Below are 20,911 nucleotides of genomic sequence, written 5' to 3'. Positions count from 1 at the left end.
CACACAGCATTACATTAAATTATTCTCTCCAGTATTAGAAGCTCTTGAGAGAGCTGGTCTGCTAACGGCATGGCGCCCTGGCCCTGGGGGTGTGCTCCTCACCCCTCTGGTCACTCACCACATTTGCTCGTGTTGCAACAGTTGACGGTTTCAGTCACCATCTTCTGGCCCGGCTCGTTGCAGGTGACGGGGGGCTGGACTGGACAGGGCAGGGGGCGGCACTGAACGCTCTTTGTGTCTGAGTCACACGTGCATTCATTGCAGTTACTCTGCCACGTCTCACCAGGCTACAGGCAAACACAATGAGTGAATAACCCATGAGTTTCACAAACTAAAGAGAGTGAAAGTACTGTGAGTTTTTGCCCAGCCAGATTTATAGACTAGTTATAGACATGTCTGGGGCGAGATGGAGGCATACAAGTTGTTATTACCTGTTTGGGCATTCCGTCAGGCCCAGTGCAGTCTAGAAAGAAAAGAAACCAGTTCATTATACCAGTGAAAACTGTAAATACTGTACTGCAGTTTGAGCGCCCAGTGGCAGTCTGAGCCCAGATGCAGGATTATCTCTTACACATGTTGCGATACTGCATGCAGTGACCACAGCTCTTACCACAGGAGCGCACACAGGTGTCTGAGAAGGAGTTGAAAAGGGTCATTCCCGTGGGGCAGAAGCAGCCCTCCCTCACGTCACTATTGGTCACTTGCCGGGTCTCACTTTGCATGATGTATTTGTCATTGTACCTGTTTAAAGTTATTAAAAATGATGCAGAGTCAGTGGAGCTTCTGTTCACTCTCAATCAAAAGGAAATAGTTTTTATACGGTAGTAGATCCAATGTAATAATAATACACAGCATTTCATGTTTTAAAATAATGTCCACAAGTTTACTGTCTGTCGGTATATTGTGACGTGTGTGAATGTGCAGAGCTCCTGTCTTTCAGCCCCAGATCAGATATAATGACCAGCCATGGTGGACAATAAAGAGAGTTGAGAACCAACATTTAAAATGTGTGTTTTAACTGTGCCATAGTGTTTCTCCCTGGCATTGCAGGTTGATGTGTGTTTTTACTGTGCCCTCGTGTTTTTCCCTTACCTGGCATTGCAGGTTGGCTCAACCGTAGGTCCACATGGCAGGTAAACCTTATTTTCTGGACAGTTATAGACTGCATGAAGGCAGAGAGTGAGAGAGGGTTAGGGTCTGAGAGACCGTGAACAGGCCATGTCAAATCCACACACACACAACAACAGCCGCTTTCGTCAGATGTCTGTGTGTCAGTGTGCAGCACCTCTCTGTGGTCCCTCCATAGTCGTGTCACAGACGGGGCCTTACCGCACTCTCCGTGGGTGGCGTTTCTCCAGTCAATGCAGATTCCTGCCGATGTGCAGATGGAGGCATACACTTCCAAGCTGGAGCAGCCATTCTTGGTGCCGGGCATGTGGCAGACATCAGACTTGCAGGCCTGGTAGAACGGCTGTGGGGGGATGACTTTGTGGCACTCTTCAAAGATACTAAAACAAGACAGGCATTTAAATTAGCACTGAGCAGCACAACAAGGTTGAACAAGGCTGAATGTCACCAAAACTTGCAAAGAAAATAAATAAATTAAAATGTACTGATTGCATAAGTATTCAGCCCCCTAAGTCAATTCTTGGTGGGAGCACTTTTGGAAGACATTGAGTGCTGTGAGTCCTTTTGGATAGGCTAGCTAGCTACTAGCTTTGAACATTTTCATGATTACAATCTCAGACGGCAACAAAATGTGGAAACTTAGCAGGTGGGTGAATGCTTCTTCAAGGCACTGTCTATAGCAGGGGTGGGGAACATCCGGCCTCACGATCCATTTGAAAAAAATAATTTCTGTGACATACACTTAACACTAGAAGCGCCGAGCTTATGTAATAAACATCTCTACTGCATTTTAACTGCATAAACACAAAAATAAATAAGTTATAAACATTTACCTCGAATAGCCCAAATTGGGTTATTTTCACCGGCCATTAAAATACATAATAACTCAAATATAACCCATAATCCTGCCTGCCCTTTACAATAGAGTCAGTCTGGCACTCAAGGGGCTAACTCTACCTGTCTACAGTCTTTCATGTGCTTGAAAAACACATGCATTTGTAAGATATTATTTGTTAGAATGTATTTTTCTATGGGAAATTCTATACCATCTGGTTTGGTAGAGGAAACAGACCTCCTCCCTTTCACCTGGTAGCCCCTGGTAGCCCTGGTAACCCTATCTTTATGACCAAAGACCAAAAGGGACCTGTCCTCTGATTGGCTCCTAGCCAAATTCGAAATGACCCCCACTTCTAAATTACTTTAGCATAAGGCACCCAAGTCATGGTGGTGGCAAAATGCTATTGGTTGGAAGGAAACCTTATAAAAGGGAAAACAAAGAGAATTTGAGTTCTCTTAACTTCTTCATCCTGCAACGAGACACAAGACAGAGCTGGAGAGGAGAGACAGAGAGAGACACATCACTTCCTGCCTGACCAGACTGGCCTATAAGCAGTACTGTGAGGAGAAAGTAGAAAATGGGTATTATCTGTTTCTTACTGTAATCCAGCAGAAGCTTAATATTACTTATTTTCAGTAATATAATTGAATGATATTAGTTTCCTATTTTTGTCAAAATAAATGATTATTGCACATCTGTGACTTGACCGCATCTTCCCTCTAAAAAGAATCTTAAAAGAGAAACCAATTGACCTATGAGTTTTCAGTTCAACTATTTATTTAGATTGACTGAAAAACCAAGCATTCCAAATTCTCTTACACATTGTACAGCATTAAAGGTGTTTTCTTACAACTGCAGTCAGATTGAGCCGATACAGTGATTACCCCGCAAATAAACATGGATTGGAAACGGAGATAGAGCTCCGTTTTGAACATGCCGTGTGTATGAACATGACTGATTCAGGGGCATCAGTGATACTGGGAATGACAGATCATCTGTGGGTTTGTGCCAGTGGTGTGAAAACATTGCGAGTGAAACGCCAGGTCCAAATGGCACCGAGTGCTTTTACTCTACTGATCAATATGCAATTGCCACTGCACAGTACAGAGTACAATAGTGCAGGCACATCACACGCAAAATAATGATTCATGGACATTATCAGTGGAGGAGCATTTATTGCGATGCTATATTTTCGTGGAGTAAAAGTGTTCATCTGGAGAGGGCTGTCAAAATGCAGTGTGAGGTACGAGCTCATCCAGGGAAAGTGCAGAAACGTGTCCTGTGTGGACTGTACGAGCTGTCAGGTATGCCGGCTAAATATATAGTAAATAGTTTATTGAAATACACTGATTTTATTCACTGTAGCTTTGTATGTTGAAAACAAAGTTTACACAGTGTTGAAAATGTTTACTTTAGTGTACAATTATGTTTTGATGAATGCAAGTTATTTTTGAACTATAAAATATTGCTTTTGAGCATTATTCCAATACTTATGTCTACACTTTGTTTAATTATCTTATTGTATGCCATTTTTGAGCTTTTTGCTTATTGTAGGCTATATAGTTATGTATGTTTTGACTGCAGTGTGTGCGTTTAGAAAAAAATGGATTTGTTCTTGCATTAGAATGTAAGTTTCATCTGTATTAATGTTTTGATGTAGGTGTATTAATTAAGGTTGTGGCCTGTGAATACATTTGTGAACATTCGGATGGCCCTTGAGGTTCGCCACCCCTGGTCTATAGTATCACATGTTGTGGAACACAAGCACAGTTCTGCACAAATTGTATAATGTATCTCCAGCTTTCGCTTATAGATATTATTGAAAGTGGACCTGCTTACTTGCTGTTGATGATCTCACAGATGGGTGGGTTGCAGGGTGTAGATGCGGTAGTTGGTGGTGGTGGCGGTGTAGTCACAGGGGGTGGTGCAGGGGTCGGCGTCTCACAGTAGGGTTTATTCTTGTCAGTAATCTTCCAGTGGTTGGCCATGTTGGAGCAAGAGGGGTCGATGTTTCCGCTGGGCAGCCGGCAGTCATTCATTCGCGTGTTGTCACAGGTTCCTTTATGGAGGGGGGAGAGGAAAGGAGGACATTGTGTCGTTAGACTGTCAGGACAGTCAACGGCTGATTGAAACTGATGACACAGTACTTGTTAACAAAGCTTCCAGCATTGGGTAAGAAAGGGGATTTTAGGTAAAACTTCATGTACAGATCTATAGGATGCTCATACCACACTGCCCTTCTGTGTTCTGTTGGAAGAGAGAATAGGGCAGACTGATGGTGAACATCAAGCCATTGAACAAGACTTCAGCATTGATCTCCGGTATTTCCAAAACCACATTTATGCCAGTGCTTGTGATAACGAGGTCCGCATTCTTATAGGCTGGGGTGATCTGCTTGTTGTTGATGTATATCTGAGGAAGGAGAAATATATAGAAATGACTATAATTATTAAACATAGAGGAAAACGCTATACTGTTTATGCCTATTTAATGAAAGGTACAATAATATATGTATCATAAAAAATAATGAGTAAACATTACCAGGTCTGTAGTGCCTGATGTTGTTTGCTTCTGGGTCAGAAGAATTTGATAGGACTTGTAATACACAGTCAGGGACCTGGGACAGGACAGCCCGTCCCTGGCATTGCAGAAGTAGTTATCAATAATAATATGGAAGTCATGCACGGCCTTGATCTCCTTGACCAGCACGTAGGTACAGTTCCCTTGGAAGTTGTAGTATTCTCCGTCAAAGGTGACGTAATGAGGATCCCATCCAGAGCACACACCTGGGAGAGCACAAGGAGGTCCCGTAAAAGGACTGGTCTTTGGCATTGAAACTGACCAGTTCTGTATAAAGAAGTAAATGATAATGTTCTGCATACAGTTATGTATGTATGGATTTATGTGTGTGTATATATATATCGATTCCTGATTTTCCTGAATGTATGAATGATTGTGTATTTAAAGGTTTGTAATTAATAATTTCTAATCTGTGACACCTCACTAATGTGTTGATTGATTTTTTTTATTAATTACAATGCGACAGAGTTTAATTTTAACATGGGGTTAAATATTGTTCTTAAGGGTCTTAAAAGATTATTTATTTTAGAAAATGATACTTGAATAAAGATGTACAAAAAGTTCATATTTGCCACCAGCTGAAGGTGCAAATTCAGGAATCGATAATATAGTTCTGGAAAAGATAAATAGTTTTAGCAGGGCCTTTCTCTGGAGAAAGAAAGAGCTTAGCAGATACTTGCAGTGGAGCAGAAATCTTTCTAATTTGATAAACTGGTCATGTGTCTATCATCTTGTTAGCTTTAAATTAGAAAGCTTTTTAATCCTTTGCTTTATTTTAAATACATCTTACCTAATGTACATGTTGTGTTTCTTTGTTTCTTTGTGTTTCTTTGTTATTTTTCCCAAAGCAGACTTACATTTGCATTCGTAATGGTAGCAGCATCCAGATTCATCGTAGACCTTGTCTGGGGTTCGGCCGCTCTCACACACGAGCGGCTCCACAGGCGCACAGAGCACGGGCTCCACGGTGATGTTGGAGCCTCCGTGGCACGTTGCAGTCGTGCACATATCAATCTTCCACGTTTCACCACGCTAACGTAACGATAATGAAAATAATGGAAAATAACCTTCATTTATTATGTGAGTATGTATGAAAACAGAGAGAGAAAAATATTTTAAAACATGTTAACCCAGGCCCTATTTTTGTATTAACCACCTGTCTAATATCGTGTGTGTGCTAGTAAACTAATTCAGGTGTACCTGTCTGGGTGGAGTGAGGGAGTCACAGTTTCCAGGTGTGGTGGTTGGGGTGCTGGTTGTCTCAGGAGTGGAGGACTGTGTCGATGTCTTTGTGGGGGTCGGCTTCGGCATGGTGGTCTTCACTTCTGTTGTTGTGCTGACTGGAGGGGAAGTGGTAGTCCTGGTTGAAGGTGGAACAGTGGTAGAGCAAGGTCCTGAGGTTTTCTCAATTTCACACGACTGATTGCAGAAAGCAGTGAAGCACCAGCCATCGCCATCGTTGGTGTTGTACACTTCTGAACCTGATTGTAGAGACAGGACATAAATAGTCAGTAGGGAACACAGGTTTAGCTTCTCAAATTCCAGAGACCTTGATTGACGTTCCTGTTTGTTTCCTACACTTGAAAAGATGCTAAAGAAACTGAAGTGTGTCAACCAGCACCTGTAGCCATTCAGCTCCACCATCAGAACACAAACCCTTACCTTCAACAAATTCCTAAACAAACAGCCAGACTCCCCCTGCCAGCCGACAGGGCTGCTGGTAGACATTTAAAAGAAAATCAGATTATTATTATTATTATTATTATTATTATTATTATTATTATTATTATTGTCACTTAGCTGATGCTCTTATCCAGGGCAACTTACATTTGTACCGATTTATACAGCTGGGCATTTTACTGGAGCAATCTAAGTGAAGTACCTTGCTCAAGGGTACAACAGCACTGCCTCAATATGCACAGAATCTGCGCTGAATCTGAACATGTAGACAATGAATGATCAGACTTTCCACAGATTGTGGTTGCATTCTTGTAGCGCAGATTTCCGCAGTTCTGCACAGATCAAGAATATGAGCACTGAGTGGAATGACTAAATAGTCTGCTTGTCGCACCCCACGTAAACAGGGTGTGAAGTTTAACAAAGTTATAGTTTGATTACATTGTAATGAGTAGTTATGCTGAAAACAGACTGCACTTTTTGTATTTGCAATCATTGTTTTAATTTTCATTACATCATGAGTAATTGAAATATTTTTGCAATCAATTGTACTTAAAACTTATTTAATTAATGTTTATTTATGTTGTTTGATTTGCTACAGAAGTAAAACACAACAGCAGCAACATTAGCACAATAAAATAAAGCTTTTCCAGTGCAAACTATGTCCAATGCCTAAAAGCAATCTTTTGTCATTTACATTATTATAGTTAATGCAATTGGCATATCGTAATATTATATAATTATCGTCTGGATGGTGGAAAATACTGTGATATTGATTTAAATTCATATCGCCCACCTCTAGGGTGATTCTCATTACTGCCAAATCATGCATGAATCCTTCTTTACCCCACTGATAATTTTCAAACACAACGTGATGTATAGATACGCTATGAATGTGACTGGGCCATGAAGTTGTCATATTTGATAGATTTATAATGTAAATGTAGTTACATATATGTATCTATGAATGTGTCTGTTTAATTGTATACAAAAATTCAACATACCAGGTGTTAATGACCGTCCATTGTAATGGCAAAAACAATGAGATGTTGTACTAGGAGGAGCAGACGTGGTCACTGTTGAAACTGATGTAGATGCACTTGTAGAGCTCATACTCGTACTTGCGCTTGTTTCTGAGATGGTGGTTCTTTTAGGAGGTGTGGTAACAGGCGATGTTGAGGATGCTGAAGTAGTAGTGGTTATTTCTGTACTCCCAGTTGTTGTGGTGCTTGGAGGGTGTGATGATAGTGTTGTGGTTTCCTTTTCCTGTTTTTCTGTTGTTTTCTGAGGTTTTGGCTTAGGTGTTGAGCCTGTAATTACCTCTGGTGTTGTACTGGCTGTTGTTGAGGTACCAGTTATTGGTGTTGTGGGTCCTGTTGTTCTCTCACTTGAGGAGGTTGTGGTATCTGTACTGACAGTTGTTGTTGAAGTGGTTGTTGGGGGTACAGTGGTGGTGGGTGTGGGTGGTTCTGTTGATTTAGTAGTTGTAGTCCTTTCTGGGGTAGATAGTTTGGAGGGTGTGCTCTCAGTTGATGTTGGTGTACTTGATTCAGTGGATTCTGTGGTCTCTGTAGTAGTGGAAGGTCCAGTTGTGGTCTGTATGGTGGTTGTTGATGTACTAGTAGTAGGTCCTGTTGTGCTCTCAGTTGATGTAGGTGTAGTTGATTCAGTGGATTGTGTGGTTTGTATAGTAGTGGAAGGTCCAGAGGTGGTCTGTATAGAGGTAGTTGAGGAAGCAGTTGTGGGTGTTGTAGGTCCTGTTGTGTTCTCAGTTGATGTAGGTGTAGTTGATTCAGTGGATTGTGTGGTCTCTGTAGTAGTGGAAGATCCAGTTGTGGACTCTATGGTGGTTGTTGATGTACCAGTAGTAGGTCCTGTTGTGCTCTCAGTTGATGTAGGTGTAGTTGATTCAGTGGATTGTGTGGTCTCTGTAGTAGTGGAAGGTCCAGTTGTGGTCTCTATGGTGGTTGGTGAGGTACCAGTTGTGGGTGTTGTGGGTCCTGTTGTGCTCTCATTTGATGTAGGTGTAGTTGATTCAGTGGATCGTGTGGTCTGTGTAGTAGTGGAAGGTCCAGTTGTTGTCTCTATGGTGGTTGTGGAGGTACCAGTTGTGGGTGTTGTGGGTCCTGTTGTGCTCTCAGTTGATGTAGGTGTAGTTGATTCAGTGGATTGTGTGGTCTGTGTAGTAGTGGAAGGTCCAGTTGTGGTCTCTATGGTGGTTGTTGAGGTACCAGTTGTGGGTGTTGTGGGTCCTGTTGTGCTCTCAGTTGATGTAGGTGTAGTTGATTCAGTGGATTGTGTGGTCTGTGTAGTAGTGGAAGGTCCAGTTGTTGTCTCTATGGTGGTTGTGGAGGTACCAGTTGTGGGTGTTGTGGGTCCTGTTGTGCTCTCAGTTGATGTAGGTGTAATTGATTCAGTGGATTGTGTGGTCTGTGTAGTAGTGGAAGGTCCAGTTGTGGTCTCTATGCTGGTTGTTGAGGTACCAGTTGTGGGTCCTGTTGTGCTCTCAGTTGATGTAGGTGTAGTTGATTCAGTGGATTGTGTGGTCTGTGTAGTAGTGGAAGGTCCAGTTGTGGTCTCTATGCTGGTTGTTGAGGTACCAGTTGTGGGTCCTGTTGTGCTCTCAGTTGATGTAGGTGTAGTTGATTCAGTGGATTGTGTGGTCTGTGTAGTAGTGGAAGGTCCAGTTGTGGTCTGTATGGTGGTTGTTGAGGTACCAGTTGTGGTCTGTACGGTGGTTGCTGAGGTAGCAGTAGTAGGTCCTGTTGTGCTCTTAGTTGATGTAGGTGTAGTTGATTCAGTGGATTGTGTGGTCTGTGTAGTAGTGGAAGGTCCAGTTGTGGTCTCTATGCTGGTTGTTGAGGTACCAGTTGTGGGTCCTGTTGTGCTCTCAGTTGATGTAGGTGTAGTTGATTCAGTGGATTGTGTGGTCTGTGTAGTAGTGGAAGGTCCAGTTGTGGTCTGTATGGTGGTTGTTGAGGTACCAGTTGTGGTCTGTACGGTGGTTGCTGAGGTAGCAGTAGTAGGTCCTGTTGTGCTCTTAGTTGATGTAGGTGTAGTTGATTCAGTTGATTCTGTGGTCTCTGTAGTAGTGGAAGATACAGTTGTGGACTCTATGGTGGTTGTTGAGGTACCAGTAGTAGGTCCTGTTGTGCTCTCAGTTGATGTAGGTGTAGATGATTCAGTGGATTGTGTGGTCTGTGTAGTAGTGGAAGGTCCAATTGTTGTCTCTATGGTGGTTGTTGAGGTACCAGTAGTAGGTCCTGTTGTGCTCTCAGTTGATGTAGGTGTAGTTGATTCAGTGGATTGTGTGGTCTGTGTAGTAGTGGAAGGTCCAGCTGTTGTCTCTATGGTGGTTGTTGAGGTACCAGTTGAGGGTGTTGTGGGTCCTGTTGTGCTCTCAGTTGATGTAGGTGTAGTTGATTCAGTGGATTGTGTGGTCTGTGTAGTAGTGGAAGGTCCAGTTGTTGTCTCTATGGTGGTTGTTGAGGTACCAGTTGTGGGTGTTGTGGGTCCTGTTGTGCTCTCAGTTGATGTAGGTGTAGTTGATTCAGTGGATTGTGTGGTCTGTGTAGTAGTGGAAGGTCCAGTTGTGGTCTCTATGGTGGTTGTTGAGGTACCAGTTGTGGGTGTTGTGGGTCCTGTTGTGCTCTCATTTGATGTAGGTGTAGTTGATTCAGTGGATCGTGTGGTCTGTGTAGTAGTGGAAGGTCCAGTTGTTGTCTCTATGGTGGTTGTGGAGGTACCAGTTGTGGGTGTTGTGGGTCCTGTTGTGCTCTCAGTTGATGTAGGTGTAGTTGATTCAGTGGATTGTGTGGTCTGTGTAGTAGTGGAAGGTCCAGTTGTGGTCTCTATGGTGGTTGTTGAGGTACCAGTTGTGGGTGTTGTGGGTCCTGTTGTGCTCTCAGTTGATATAGGTGTAGTTGATTCAGTGGATTGTGTGGTCTGTGTAGTAGTGGAAGGTCCAGTTGTTGTCTCTATGGTGGTTGTTGAGGTACCAGTTGTGGGTGTTGTGGGTCCTGTTGTGCTCTCAGTTGATGTAGGTGTAGTTGATTCAGTGGATTGTGTGGTCTGTGTAGTAGTGGAAGGTCCAATTGTTGTCTCTATGGTGGTTGTTGAGGTACCAGTAGTAGGTCCTGTTGTGCTCTCAGTTGATGTAGGTGTAGTTGATTCAGTGGATTGTGTGGTCTGTGTAGTAGTGGAAGGTCCAGTTGTGGTCTCTATGGTGGTTGTTGAGGTACCAGTTGTGGGTGTTGTGGGTCCTGTTGTGCTCTCAGTTGATGTAGGTGTAGTTGATTCAGTGGATTGTGTGGTCTGTGTAGTAGTGGAAGGTCCAGTTGTTGTCTCTATGGTGGTTGTGGAGGTACCAGTTGTGGGTGTTGTGGGTCCTGTTGTGCTCTCAGTTGATGTAGGTGTAATTGATTCAGTGGATTGTGTGGTCTGTGTAGTAGTGGAAGGTCCAGTTGTGGTCTCTATGCTGGTTGTTGAGGTACCAGTTGTGGGTCCTGTTGTGCTCTCAGTTGATGTAGGTGTAGTTGATTCAGTGGATTGTGTGGTCTGTGTAGTAGTGGAAGGTCCAGTTGTGGTCTCTATGCTGGTTGTTGAGGTACCAGTTGTGGGTCCTGTTGTGCTCTCAGTTGATGTAGGTGTAGTTGATTCAGTGGATTGTGTGGTCTGTGTAGTAGTGGAAGGTCCAGTTGTGGTCTGTATGGTGGTTGTTGAGGTACCAGTTGTGGTCTGTACGGTGGTTGCTGAGGTAGCAGTAGTAGGTCCTGTTGTGCTCTTAGTTGATGTAGGTGTAGTTGATTCAGTGGATTGTGTGGTCTGTGTAGTAGTGGAAGGTCCAGTTGTGGTCTCTATGCTGGTTGTTGAGGTACCAGTTGTGGGTCCTGTTGTGCTCTCAGTTGATGTAGGTGTAGTTGATTCAGTGGATTGTGTGGTCTGTGTAGTAGTGGAAGGTCCAGTTGTGGTCTGTATGGTGGTTGTTGAGGTACCAGTTGTGGTCTGTACGGTGGTTGCTGAGGTAGCAGTAGTAGGTCCTGTTGTGCTCTTAGTTGATGTAGGTGTAGTTGATTCAGTTGATTCTGTGGTCTCTGTAGTAGTGGAAGATACAGTTGTGGACTCTATGGTGGTTGTTGAGGTACCAGTAGTAGGTCCTGTTGTGCTCTCAGTTGATGTAGGTGTAGATGATTCAGTGGATTGTGTGGTCTGTGTAGTAGTGGAAGGTCCAATTGTTGTCTCTATGGTGGTTGTTGAGGTACCAGTAGTAGGTCCTGTTGTGCTCTCAGTTGATGTAGGTGTAGTTGATTCAGTGGATTGTGTGGTCTGTGTAGTAGTGGAAGGTCCAGCTGTTGTCTCTATGGTGGTTGTTGAGGTACCAGTTGAGGGTGTTGTGGGTCCTGTTGTGCTCTCAGTTGATGTAGGTGTAGTTGATTCAGTGGATTGTGTGGTCTGTGTAGTAGTGGAAGGTCCAGTTGTTGTCTCTATGGTGGTTGTTGAGGTACCAGTTGTGGGTGTTGTGGGTCCTGTTGTGCTCTCAGTTGATGTAGGTGTAGTTGATTCAGTGGATTGTGTGGTCTGTGTAGTAGTGGAAGGTCCAGTTGTGGTCTCTATGGTGGTTGTTGAGGTACCAGTTGTGGGTGTTGTGGGTCCTGTTGTGCTCTCAGTTGATGTAGGTGTAGTTGATTCAGTGGATTGTGTGGTCTGTGTAGTAGTGGAAGGTCCAGTTGTGGTCTCTATGCTGGTTGTTGAGGTACCAGTTGTGGGTCCTGTTGTGCTCTCAGTTGATGTAGGTGTAGTTGATTCAGTGGATTGTGTGGTCTGTGTAGTAGTGGGAGGTCCAGTTGTGGTCTCTATGCTGGTTGTTGAGGTACCAGTTGTGGGTCCTGTTGTGCTCTCAGTTGATGTAGGTGTAGTTGATTCAGTGGATTGTGTGGTCTGTGTAGTAGTGGAAGGTCCAGTTGTGGTCTGTATGGTGGTTGTTGAGGTACCAGTTGTGGTCTGTACGGTGGTTGCTGAGGTAGCAGTAGTAGGTCCTGTTGTGCTCTTAGTTGATGTAGGTGTAGTTGATTCAGTGGATTGTGTGGTCTGTGTAGTAGTGGAAGGTCCAGTTGTGGTCTCTATGCTGGTTGTTGAGGTACCAGTTGTGGGTCCTGTTGTGCTCTCAGTTGATGTAGGTGTAGTTGATTCAGTGGATTGTGTGGTCTGTGTAGTAGTGGAAGGTCCAGTTGTGGTCTGTATGGTGGTTGTTGAGGTACCAGTTGTGGTCTGTACGGTGGTTGCTGAGGTAGCAGTAGTAGGTCCTGTTGTGCTCTTAGTTGATGTAGGTGTAGTTGATTCAGTTGATTCTGTGGTCTCTGTAGTAGTGGAAGATACAGTTGTGGACTCTATGGTGGTTGTTGAGGTACCAGTAGTAGGTCCTGTTGTGCTCTCAGTTGATGTAGGTGTAGATGATTCAGTGGATTGTGTGGTCTGTGTAGTAGTGGAAGGTCCAATTGTTGTCTCTATGGTGGTTGTTGAGGTACCAGTTGAGGGTGTTGTGGGTCCTGTTGTGCTCTCAGTTGATGTAGGTGTAGTTGATTCAGTGGATTGTGTGGTCTGTGTAGTAGTGGAAGGTCCAGTTGTTGTCTCTATGGTGGTTGTTGAGGTACCAGTTGTGGGTGTTGTGGGTCCTGTTGTGCTCTCAGTTGATGTAGGTGTAGTTGATTCAGTGGATTGTGTGGTCTGTGTAGTAGTGGAAGGTCCAGTTGTGGTCTCTATGCTGGTTGTTGAGGTACCAGTAGTAGGTCCTTTTGTGCTCTCAGTTGATGTAGGTGTAGTTGATTCAGTGGATTGTGTGGTCTGTGTAGTAGTGGAAGGTCCAGTTGTGGTCTGTATGGTGGTTGTTGAGGTACCAGTTGTGGTCTGTATGGTAGTTGCTGAGGTACCAGTAGTAGGTCCTGTTGTGCTCTTAGTTGATGTAGGTGTAGTTGATTCAGTGGATTGTGTGGTCTGTGTAGTAGTGGAAGGTCCAGTTGTGGTCTCTATGCTGGTTGTTGAGGTACCAGTAGTAGGTCCTGTTGTGCTCTCAGTTGATGTAGGTGTAGTTGATTCAGTGGATTGTGTGGTCTGTGTAGTAGTGGAAGGTCCAGTTGTTGTCTCTATGGTGGTTGTTGAGGTACCAGTTGTGGGTCCTGTTGTGCTCTCAGTTGATGTAGGTGTAGTTGATTCAGTGGATTGTGTGGTCTGTGTAGTAGTGGAAGGTCCAGTTGTGGTCTCTATGCTGGTTGTTGAGGTACCAGTAGTAGGTCCTTTTGTGCTCTCAGTTGATGTAGGTGTAGTTGATTCAGTGGATTGTGTGGTCTGTGTAGTAGTGGAAGGTCCAGTTGTGGTCTCTATGCTGGTTGTTGAGGTACCAGTAGTAGGTCCTTTTGTGCTCTCAGTTGATGTAGGTGTAGTTGATTCAGTGGATTGTGTGGTCTGTGTAGTAGTGGAAGGTCCAGTTGTGGTCTGTATGGTGGTTGTTGAGGTACCAGTTGTGGTCTGTATGGTAGTTGCTGAGGTACCAGTAGTAGGTCCTGTTGTGCTCTTAGTTGATGTAGGTGTAGTTGATTCAGTGGATTGTGTGGTCTGTGTAGTAGTGGAAGGTCCAGTTGTGGTCTCTATGCTGGTTGTTGAGGTACCAGTAGTAGGTCCTGTTGTGCTCTCAGTTGATGTAGGTGTAGTTGATTCAGTGGATTGTGTGGTCTGTGTAGTAGTGGAAGGTCCAGTTGTTGTCTCTATGGTGGTTGTTGAGGTACCAGTTGTGGGTCCTGTTGTGCTCTCAGTTGATGTAGGTGTAGTTGATTCAGTGGATTGTGTGGTCTGTGTAGTAGTGGAAGGTCCAGTTGTGGTCTCTATGCTGGTTGTTGAGGTACCAGTAGTAGGTCCTTTTGTGCTCTCAGTTGATGTAGGTGTAGTTGATTCAGTGGATTGTGTGGTCTGTGTAGTAGTGGAAGGTCCAGTTGTGGTCTGTATGGTGGTTGTTGAGGTACCAGTTGTGGTCTGTATGGTAGTTGCTGAGGTACCAGTAGTAGGTCCTGTTGTGCTCTTAGTTGATGTAGGTGTAGTTGATTCAGTGGATTGTGTGGTCTGTGTAGTAGTGGAAGGTCCAGTTGTGGTCTCTATGCTGGTTGTTGAGGTACCAGTAGTAGGTCCTGTTGTGCTCTCAGTTGATGTAGGTGTAGTTGATTCAGTGGATTGTGTGGTCTGTGTAGTAGTGGAAGGTCCAGTTGTTGTCTCTATGGTGGTTGTTGAGGTACCAGTTGTGGGTCCTGTTGTGCTCTCAGTTGATGTAGGTGTAGTTGATTCAGTGGTTTGTGTGGTCTGTGTAGTAGTGGAAGGTCCAGTTGTGGTCTGTATGGTGGTTGTTGAGGTACCAGTTGTTGTCTCTATGGTGGTTGTTGAGGTACCAGTTGTGGGTCCTGTTGTGATCTCAGTTGATGTAGGTGTAGTTGATTCAGTGAATTGTGTGGTCTGTGTAGTAGTGGAAGGTCTAGTTGTGGTCTGTATGGTGGTTGTTGAGGTACCAGTTGTGGTCTGTACGGTGGTTGCTGAGGTACCAGTAGTAGGTCCTGTTGTGCTCTTAGTTGATGTAGGTGTAGTTGATTCAGTGGATTCTGTGGTCTCTGTAGTAGTGGAAGATACAGTTGTGGACTCTATGGTGGTTGTTGAGGTACCAGTAGTAGGTCCTGTTGTGCTCTCAGTTGATGTAGGTGTAGTTGATTCAGTGGATTGTGTGGTCTGTGTAGTAGTGGAAGGTCCAGTTGTTGTCTCTATGGTGGTTGTTGAGGTACCAGTTGTGGGTATTGTGGGTCCTGTTGTGCTCTCAGTTGATGTAGGTGTAGTTGATTCAGTGGATTCTGTGGTCTCTGTAGTAGTGGAAGATACAGTTGTGGACTCTATGGTGGTTGTTGAGGTACCAGTAGTAGGTCCTGTTGTGCTCTCAGTTGATGTAGGTGTAGTTGATTCAGTGGATTGTGTGGTCTGTGTAGTAGTGGAAGGTCCAGAGGTGGTCTCTATGGTGGTTGTTGAGGTACCAGTTGTGGGTGTTGTGGGTCCTGTTGTGCTCTCAGTTGATGTAGGTGTAGTTGATTCAGTGGATTCTGTGGTCTCTGTAGTAGTGGAAGATCCAGTTGTGGTCTGTATAGTGGTTGTTGAGGTACCAGTAGTAGGTCCTGTTGTGCTCTCAGTTGATGTAGGTGTAGTTGATTCAGTGGATTGTGTGGTCTGTGTAGTAGTGGAAGGTCCAGTTGTGGTCTCTATGGTGGTTGTAGAGGTACCAGTAGTAGGTCCTGATGTGCTCTCAGTTGATGTAGGTGTAGTTGATTCAGTGGATTGTGTGGTATGTGCAGTAGTGGAAGGTCCAGTTGTGGTCTGTATGGTGGTTGTTGAGGTACCAGTTGTGGTCTGTTTGGTGGTTTCTGAGGTACCAGTAGTAGGTCCTGTTGTGCTCTCAGTTGATGTAGGTGTAGTTGATTCAGTGGATTCTGTGGTCTCTATAGTAGTGGAAGATACAGTTGTGGACTCTATGGTGGTTGTTGAGGTACCAGTAGTAGGTCCTGTTGTGCTCTCAGTTGATGTAGGTGTAGATGATTCAGTGGATTGTGTGGTCTGTGTAGTAGTGGAAGGTCCAGTTGTGGTCTCTATGGTGCTTGTTGAGGTACCAGTAGTAGGTCCTGTTGTGCTCTCAGTTGATGTAGGTGTAGTTGATTCAGTGGATTGTGTGGTCTGTGTAGTAGTGGAAGGTCCAGTTGTTGTCTCTATGGTGGTTGTTGAGGTACCAGTTGTGGGTGTTGTGGGTCCTGCTGTGCTCTCAGTTGATGTAGGTGTAGTTGATTCAGTGGATTCTGTGGTCTCTGTAGTAGTGGAAGATACAGTTGTGGACTCTATGGTGGTTGTTGAGGTACCAGTAGTAGGTCCTGTTGTGTTCTCAGTTGATGTAGGTGTAGATGATTCAGTGGATTGTGTGGTCTGTGTAGTAGTGGAAGGTCCAGAGGTGGTCTCTATGGTGGTTGTTGAGGTACCAGTTGTGGGTGTTGTGGGTCCTGTTGTGCTCTCAGTTGATGTAGGTGTAGTTGATTCAGTGGATTCTGTGGTCTCTGTAGTAGTGGAAGATCCAGTTGTGGTCTGTATAGTGGTTGTTGAGGTACCAGTAGTAGGTCCTGTTGTGCTCTCAGTTGATGTAGGTGTAGTTGATTCAGTGGATTGTGTGGTCTGTGTAGTAGTGGAAGGTCCAGTTGTGGTCTCTATGGTGGTTGTAGAGGTACCAGTAGTAGGTCCTGATGTGCTCTCAGTTGTTGTAGGTGTAGTTGATTCAGTGGATTGTGTGGTATGTGCAGTAGTGGAAGGTCCAGTTGTGGTCTGTATGGTGGTTTCTGAGGTACCAGTAGTAGGTCCTGTTGTGCTCTCAGTTGATGTAGGTGTAGTTGATTCAGTGGATTCTGTGGTCTCTGTAGTAGTGGAAGATACAGTTGTGGACTCTATGGTGGTTGTTGAGGTACCAGTAGTAGGTCCTGTTGTGCTCTCAGTTGATGTAGGTGTAGATGATTCAGTGGATTGTGTGGTCTGTGTAGTAGTGGAAGGTCCAGAGGTGGTCTCTATGGTGGTTGTTAAGGTACCAGTTGTGGGTGTTGTGGGTCCTGTTTTGCTCTCAGTTGATGTAGGTGTAGTTGATTCAGTGGATTCTGTGGTCTCTGTAGTAGTGGAAGGTCCAGTTGTGGTCTCTATGGTGCTTGTTGAGGTACCAGTAGTAGGTCCTGTTGTGCTCTCAGTTGATGTAGGTGTAGTTGATTCAGTGGATTGTGTGGTCTGTGTAGTAGTGGAAGGTCCAGTTGTTGTCTCTATGGTGGTTGTTGAGGTACCAGTTGTGGGTGTTGTGGGTCCTGCTGTGCTCTCAGTTGATGTAGGTGTAGTTGATTCAGTGGATTCTGTGGTCTCTGTAGTAGTGGAAGATACAGTTGTGGACTCTATGGTGGTTGTTGAGGTACCAGTAGTAGGTCCTGTTGTGTTCTCAGTTGATGTAGGTGTAGATGATTCAGTGGATTGTGTGGTCTGTGTAGTAGTGGAAGGTCCAGAGGTGGTCTCTATGGTGGTTGTTGAGGTACCAGTTGTGGGTGTTGTGGGTCCTGTTGTGCTCTCAGTTGATGTAGGTGTAGTTGATTCAGTGGATTCTGTGGTCTCTGTAGTAGTGGAAGATCCAGTTGTGGTCTGTATAGTGGTTGTTGAGGTACCAGTAGTAGGTCCTGTTGTGCTCTCAGTTGATGTAGGTGTAGTTGATTCAGTGGATTGTGTGGTCTGTGTAGTAGTGGAAGGTCCAGTTGTGGTCTCTATGGTGGTTGTAGAGGTACCAGTAGTAGGTCCTGATGTGCTCTCAGTTGTTGTAGGTGTAGTTGATTCAGTGGATTGTGTGGTATGTGCAGTAGTGGAAGGTCCAGTTGTGGTCTGTATGGTGGTTTCTGAGGTACCAGTAGTAGGTCCTGTTGTGCTCTCAGTTGATGTAGGTGTAGTTGATTCAGTGGATTCTGTGGTCTCTGTAGTAGTGGAAGATACAGTTGTGGACTCTATGGTGGTTGTTGAGGTACCAGTAGTAGGTCCTGTTGTGCTCTCAGTTGATGTAGGTGTAGATGATTCAGTGGATTGTGTGGTCTGTGTAGTAGTGGAAGGTCCAGAGGTGGTCTCTATGGTGGTTGTTAAGGTACCAGTTGTGGGTGTTGTGGGTCCTGTTTTGCTCTCAGTTGATGTAGGTGTAGTTGATTCAGTGGATTCTGTGGTCTCTGTAGTAGTGGAAGGTCCAGTTGTGGTCTCTATGGTGCTTGTTGAGGTACCAGTAGTAGGTCCTGTTGTGCTCTCAGTTGATGTAGGTGTAGTTGATTCAGTGGATTGTGTGGTCTGTGTTGTAGTGGAAGGTCCAGTTGTTGTCTCTATGGTGGTTGTTGAGGTACCAGTTGTGGGTGTTGTGGGTCCTGTTGTGCTCTCAGTTGATGTAGGTGTAGTTGATTCAGTGGATTCTGTGGTCTCTGTAGTAGTGGAAGATACAGTTGTGGACTCTATGGTGGTTGTTGAGGTACCAGTAGTAGGTCCTGTTGTGCTCTCAGTTGATGTAGGTGTAGATGATTCAGTGGATTGTGTGGTCTGTGTAGTAGTGGAAGGTCCAGAGGTGGTCTCTATGGTGGTTGTTGAGGTACCAGTTGTGGGTGTTGTGGGTCCTGTTGTGCTCTCAGTTGATGTAGGTGTAGTTGATTCAGTGGATTCTGTGGTCTCTGTAGTAGTGGAAGATCCAGTTGTGGTCTGTATAGTGGTTGTTGAGGTACCAGTAGTAGGTCCTGTTGTGCTCTCAGTTGATGTAGGTGTAGTTGATTCAGTGGATTGTGTGGTCTGTGTAGTAGTGGAAGGTCCAGTTGTTGTCTCTATGGTGGTTGTTGAGGTACCAGTTGTGGGTGTTGTGGGTCCTGTTGTGCTCTCAGTTGATGTAGGTGTAGTTGATTCAGTGGATTGTGTGGTCTGTGTAGTAGTGGAAGGTCCAGTTGTGGTCTGTATGGTGGCTGTTGAGGTACCAGTTGTGGGTGTTGTGGGTCCTGTTGTGCTCTCAGTTGATGTAGTTGTAGCTGATTCCGTGGATTGTGTGGTCTGTGTAGTAGTGGAAGGTCCAGTTGTGGTCTGTATGGTGGTTGTTGAGGTACCAGTAGTAGGTCCTGTTGTGCTCTCAGTTGATGTAGGTGTAGTTGATTCAGTGGATTGTGTGGTCTGTGTAGTAGTGGAAGGTCCAGTTGTGGTCTGTATGGTGGTTGTTGAGGTACCTGTTGTGGTCTGTATGGTGGTTGCTGAGGTACCAGTAGTAGGTCCTGTTGTGCTCTCAGTTGATGTAGGTGTAGTTGATTCAGTGGATCGTGTGGTCTGTGTAGTAGTGGAAGGTCCAGTTGTTGTCTCTATGGTAGTTGTTGAGGTACCAGTAGTAGGTCCTGTTGTGCTCTCAGTTGATGTAGGTGTAGTTGATTCAGTGGATTGTGTGGTCTGTGTAGTAGTGGAAGGTCCAGTTGTTGTCTGTATGGTGGTTGTTGAGGTACCAGTAGTATGTCCTGTTGTGCTCTCAGTTGATGTAGGTGTAGTTGATTCAGTGGATTGTGTGGTCTGTGTAGTAGTGGAAGGTCCAGTTGTGGTCTCTATGGTGGTTGTTGATGTACCAGTTGTGGGTGTTGTGGGTCCTGTTGTGCTCTCAGTTGATGTAGGTGTAGTTGATTCAGTGGATTCTGTGGTCTGTGTAATAGTGGAAGGTCCAGTTGTTGTCTCTATGGTGGTTGTTGAGGTACCAGTTGTGGGTGTTGTGTGTCCTGTTGTGCTCTCAGTTGATGTAGGAGTAGTTGATTCTGTAGATTGTGTGGACTGTGCAGTAGTGGATGGCCCAGTTGTAATCAGCATGGTGGTTGTTGAGGTACCAGTTGTGAGTGTTGTCGGTCCTGTTGTGCTCTCAGTTGATGTAATTGTAGTTGATTCAGTGGATTGTGTGGTCTGTGTAGTAGTGGAAAGTCCAGAGGTGGTCTGTATGGTGGTTGTTGAGGTAACAGTTGTGGGTGTTGTGGGTCCTTTTGTGCTCTTAGTTGATGTAAGTGTAGTTGATTCAGTGGATTGTGTGGTCTCTGTAGTAGTAGAAGGTCCAGTTGTGGACTCTATGGTGGTTGTTGAGATACCAGTTGTAGGTCCTGTTGTGCTCTCAGTTGATGTAGGTGTAGTTATTGTTGTTATTTCACATTGATAATTATCGCAGCAGAGAACACTTATCTGGTAGTTATAGCACAGAGGGAAGGGACCTGATTGGTCTTCATTTTTACATACAAGTCCCTCAGCAAGTGTACACTGCACAACCTGACCCAGATCTTGAATGTCCTTCTCTGGATACTTTTCTGCCCTGCATTGAATTTGGCTCGGATTGTGACATATATCATAGCCTTCCTCTCTGAGCTTCTGATAGGTTTCAGTGTCTCCTCCTGGTGTTCCGAGTGTAGGAAAAGTCGTATCGTACCAATCGCTCCACTGGCACTGTCGCCTGCAGGTAGTTGCTGAGCTGGTGGATGATATTGTTGGAATTTCAGTTGTTGTAATGATTGATGTTGTTTTTCTTGGTGTTGTGGAAGTTATAGGGGATGAGGTGGAAGCCTGTGGTGATGTTACTGTTGTGGTTCTGCTGTGTTCAGTGGAGCTTGGAGAAGGTGTCATTAATGGTGAGCCTGTGGTTGTCTTTGTGGGTGTTGTTGAAGGACGTGTGGATGTAGTAGAGGATAAACCACACGGCACTGTTACACAGCAGAATGTTCTGATGGCGTAGTTCAGGCAGATGGTGGGATTTTCCTTGTTGTTGCATTTAAGCCCATATGATTTGTCACAGTGCACTGTTTGCCCCAGGCTTCCCAGAGGGGTGTCTGGGTAATCCTGGGCCCTGCATTGCACTTGAAGAGGGTGAGCACACAATGTGTGTCCTTTAGCTCTGATGTTATCATAGGTTTCGTGATCCCCTTCATTGTCTACAGTTGGTACGCTGATGTCATACCAGACTGACCACTGGCACACTTCCTCCACACAGCTGGTGGTTCCCGATGATTGAGTTTCCTCAGCTGTAGTAGAAGACAGAAAGAAGGATATGTATATGCAAGCACTGTGGTCACAATGGTGCTTAAA

At 44.8% G+C, this 20,911-nt stretch overlaps 1 protein-coding gene across 1 annotated transcript in view; it reads right to left on the bottom strand.

The window, feature by feature from the left end:
- LOC136747528 (mucin-2-like) overlaps positions 1-20,911 on the bottom strand; it is a 46,874-nt gene that overhangs the window by 5,073 nt on the left and 20,890 nt on the right. Inside the window, exons 30-40 of the mRNA XM_066700408.1 lie at positions 7,228-20,847; positions 5,747-6,027; positions 5,404-5,578; positions 4,508-4,752; positions 4,195-4,378; positions 3,806-4,025; positions 1,330-1,508; positions 1,093-1,162; positions 611-741; positions 432-463; positions 119-287 (exon numbers count right to left, since the gene is read on the bottom strand). Of these exons, the coding sequence (XP_066556505.1) occupies positions 119-287; positions 432-463; positions 611-741; positions 1,093-1,162; positions 1,330-1,508; positions 3,806-4,025; positions 4,195-4,378; positions 4,508-4,752; positions 5,404-5,578; positions 5,747-6,027; positions 7,228-20,847 (15,306 nt within the window). The remainder of the gene's footprint in view (positions 1-118; positions 288-431; positions 464-610; positions 742-1,092; positions 1,163-1,329; positions 1,509-3,805; positions 4,026-4,194; positions 4,379-4,507; positions 4,753-5,403; positions 5,579-5,746; positions 6,028-7,227; positions 20,848-20,911) is intronic.

Source organism: Amia ocellicauda, chromosome 4, assembly GCF_036373705.1.
Source record: "Amia ocellicauda isolate fAmiCal2 chromosome 4, fAmiCal2.hap1, whole genome shotgun sequence".
Taxonomy (NCBI): Eukaryota; Metazoa; Chordata; class Actinopteri; order Amiiformes; family Amiidae; genus Amia; species Amia ocellicauda.
This window is presented reverse-complemented; position numbering and strand designations above follow the sequence as displayed.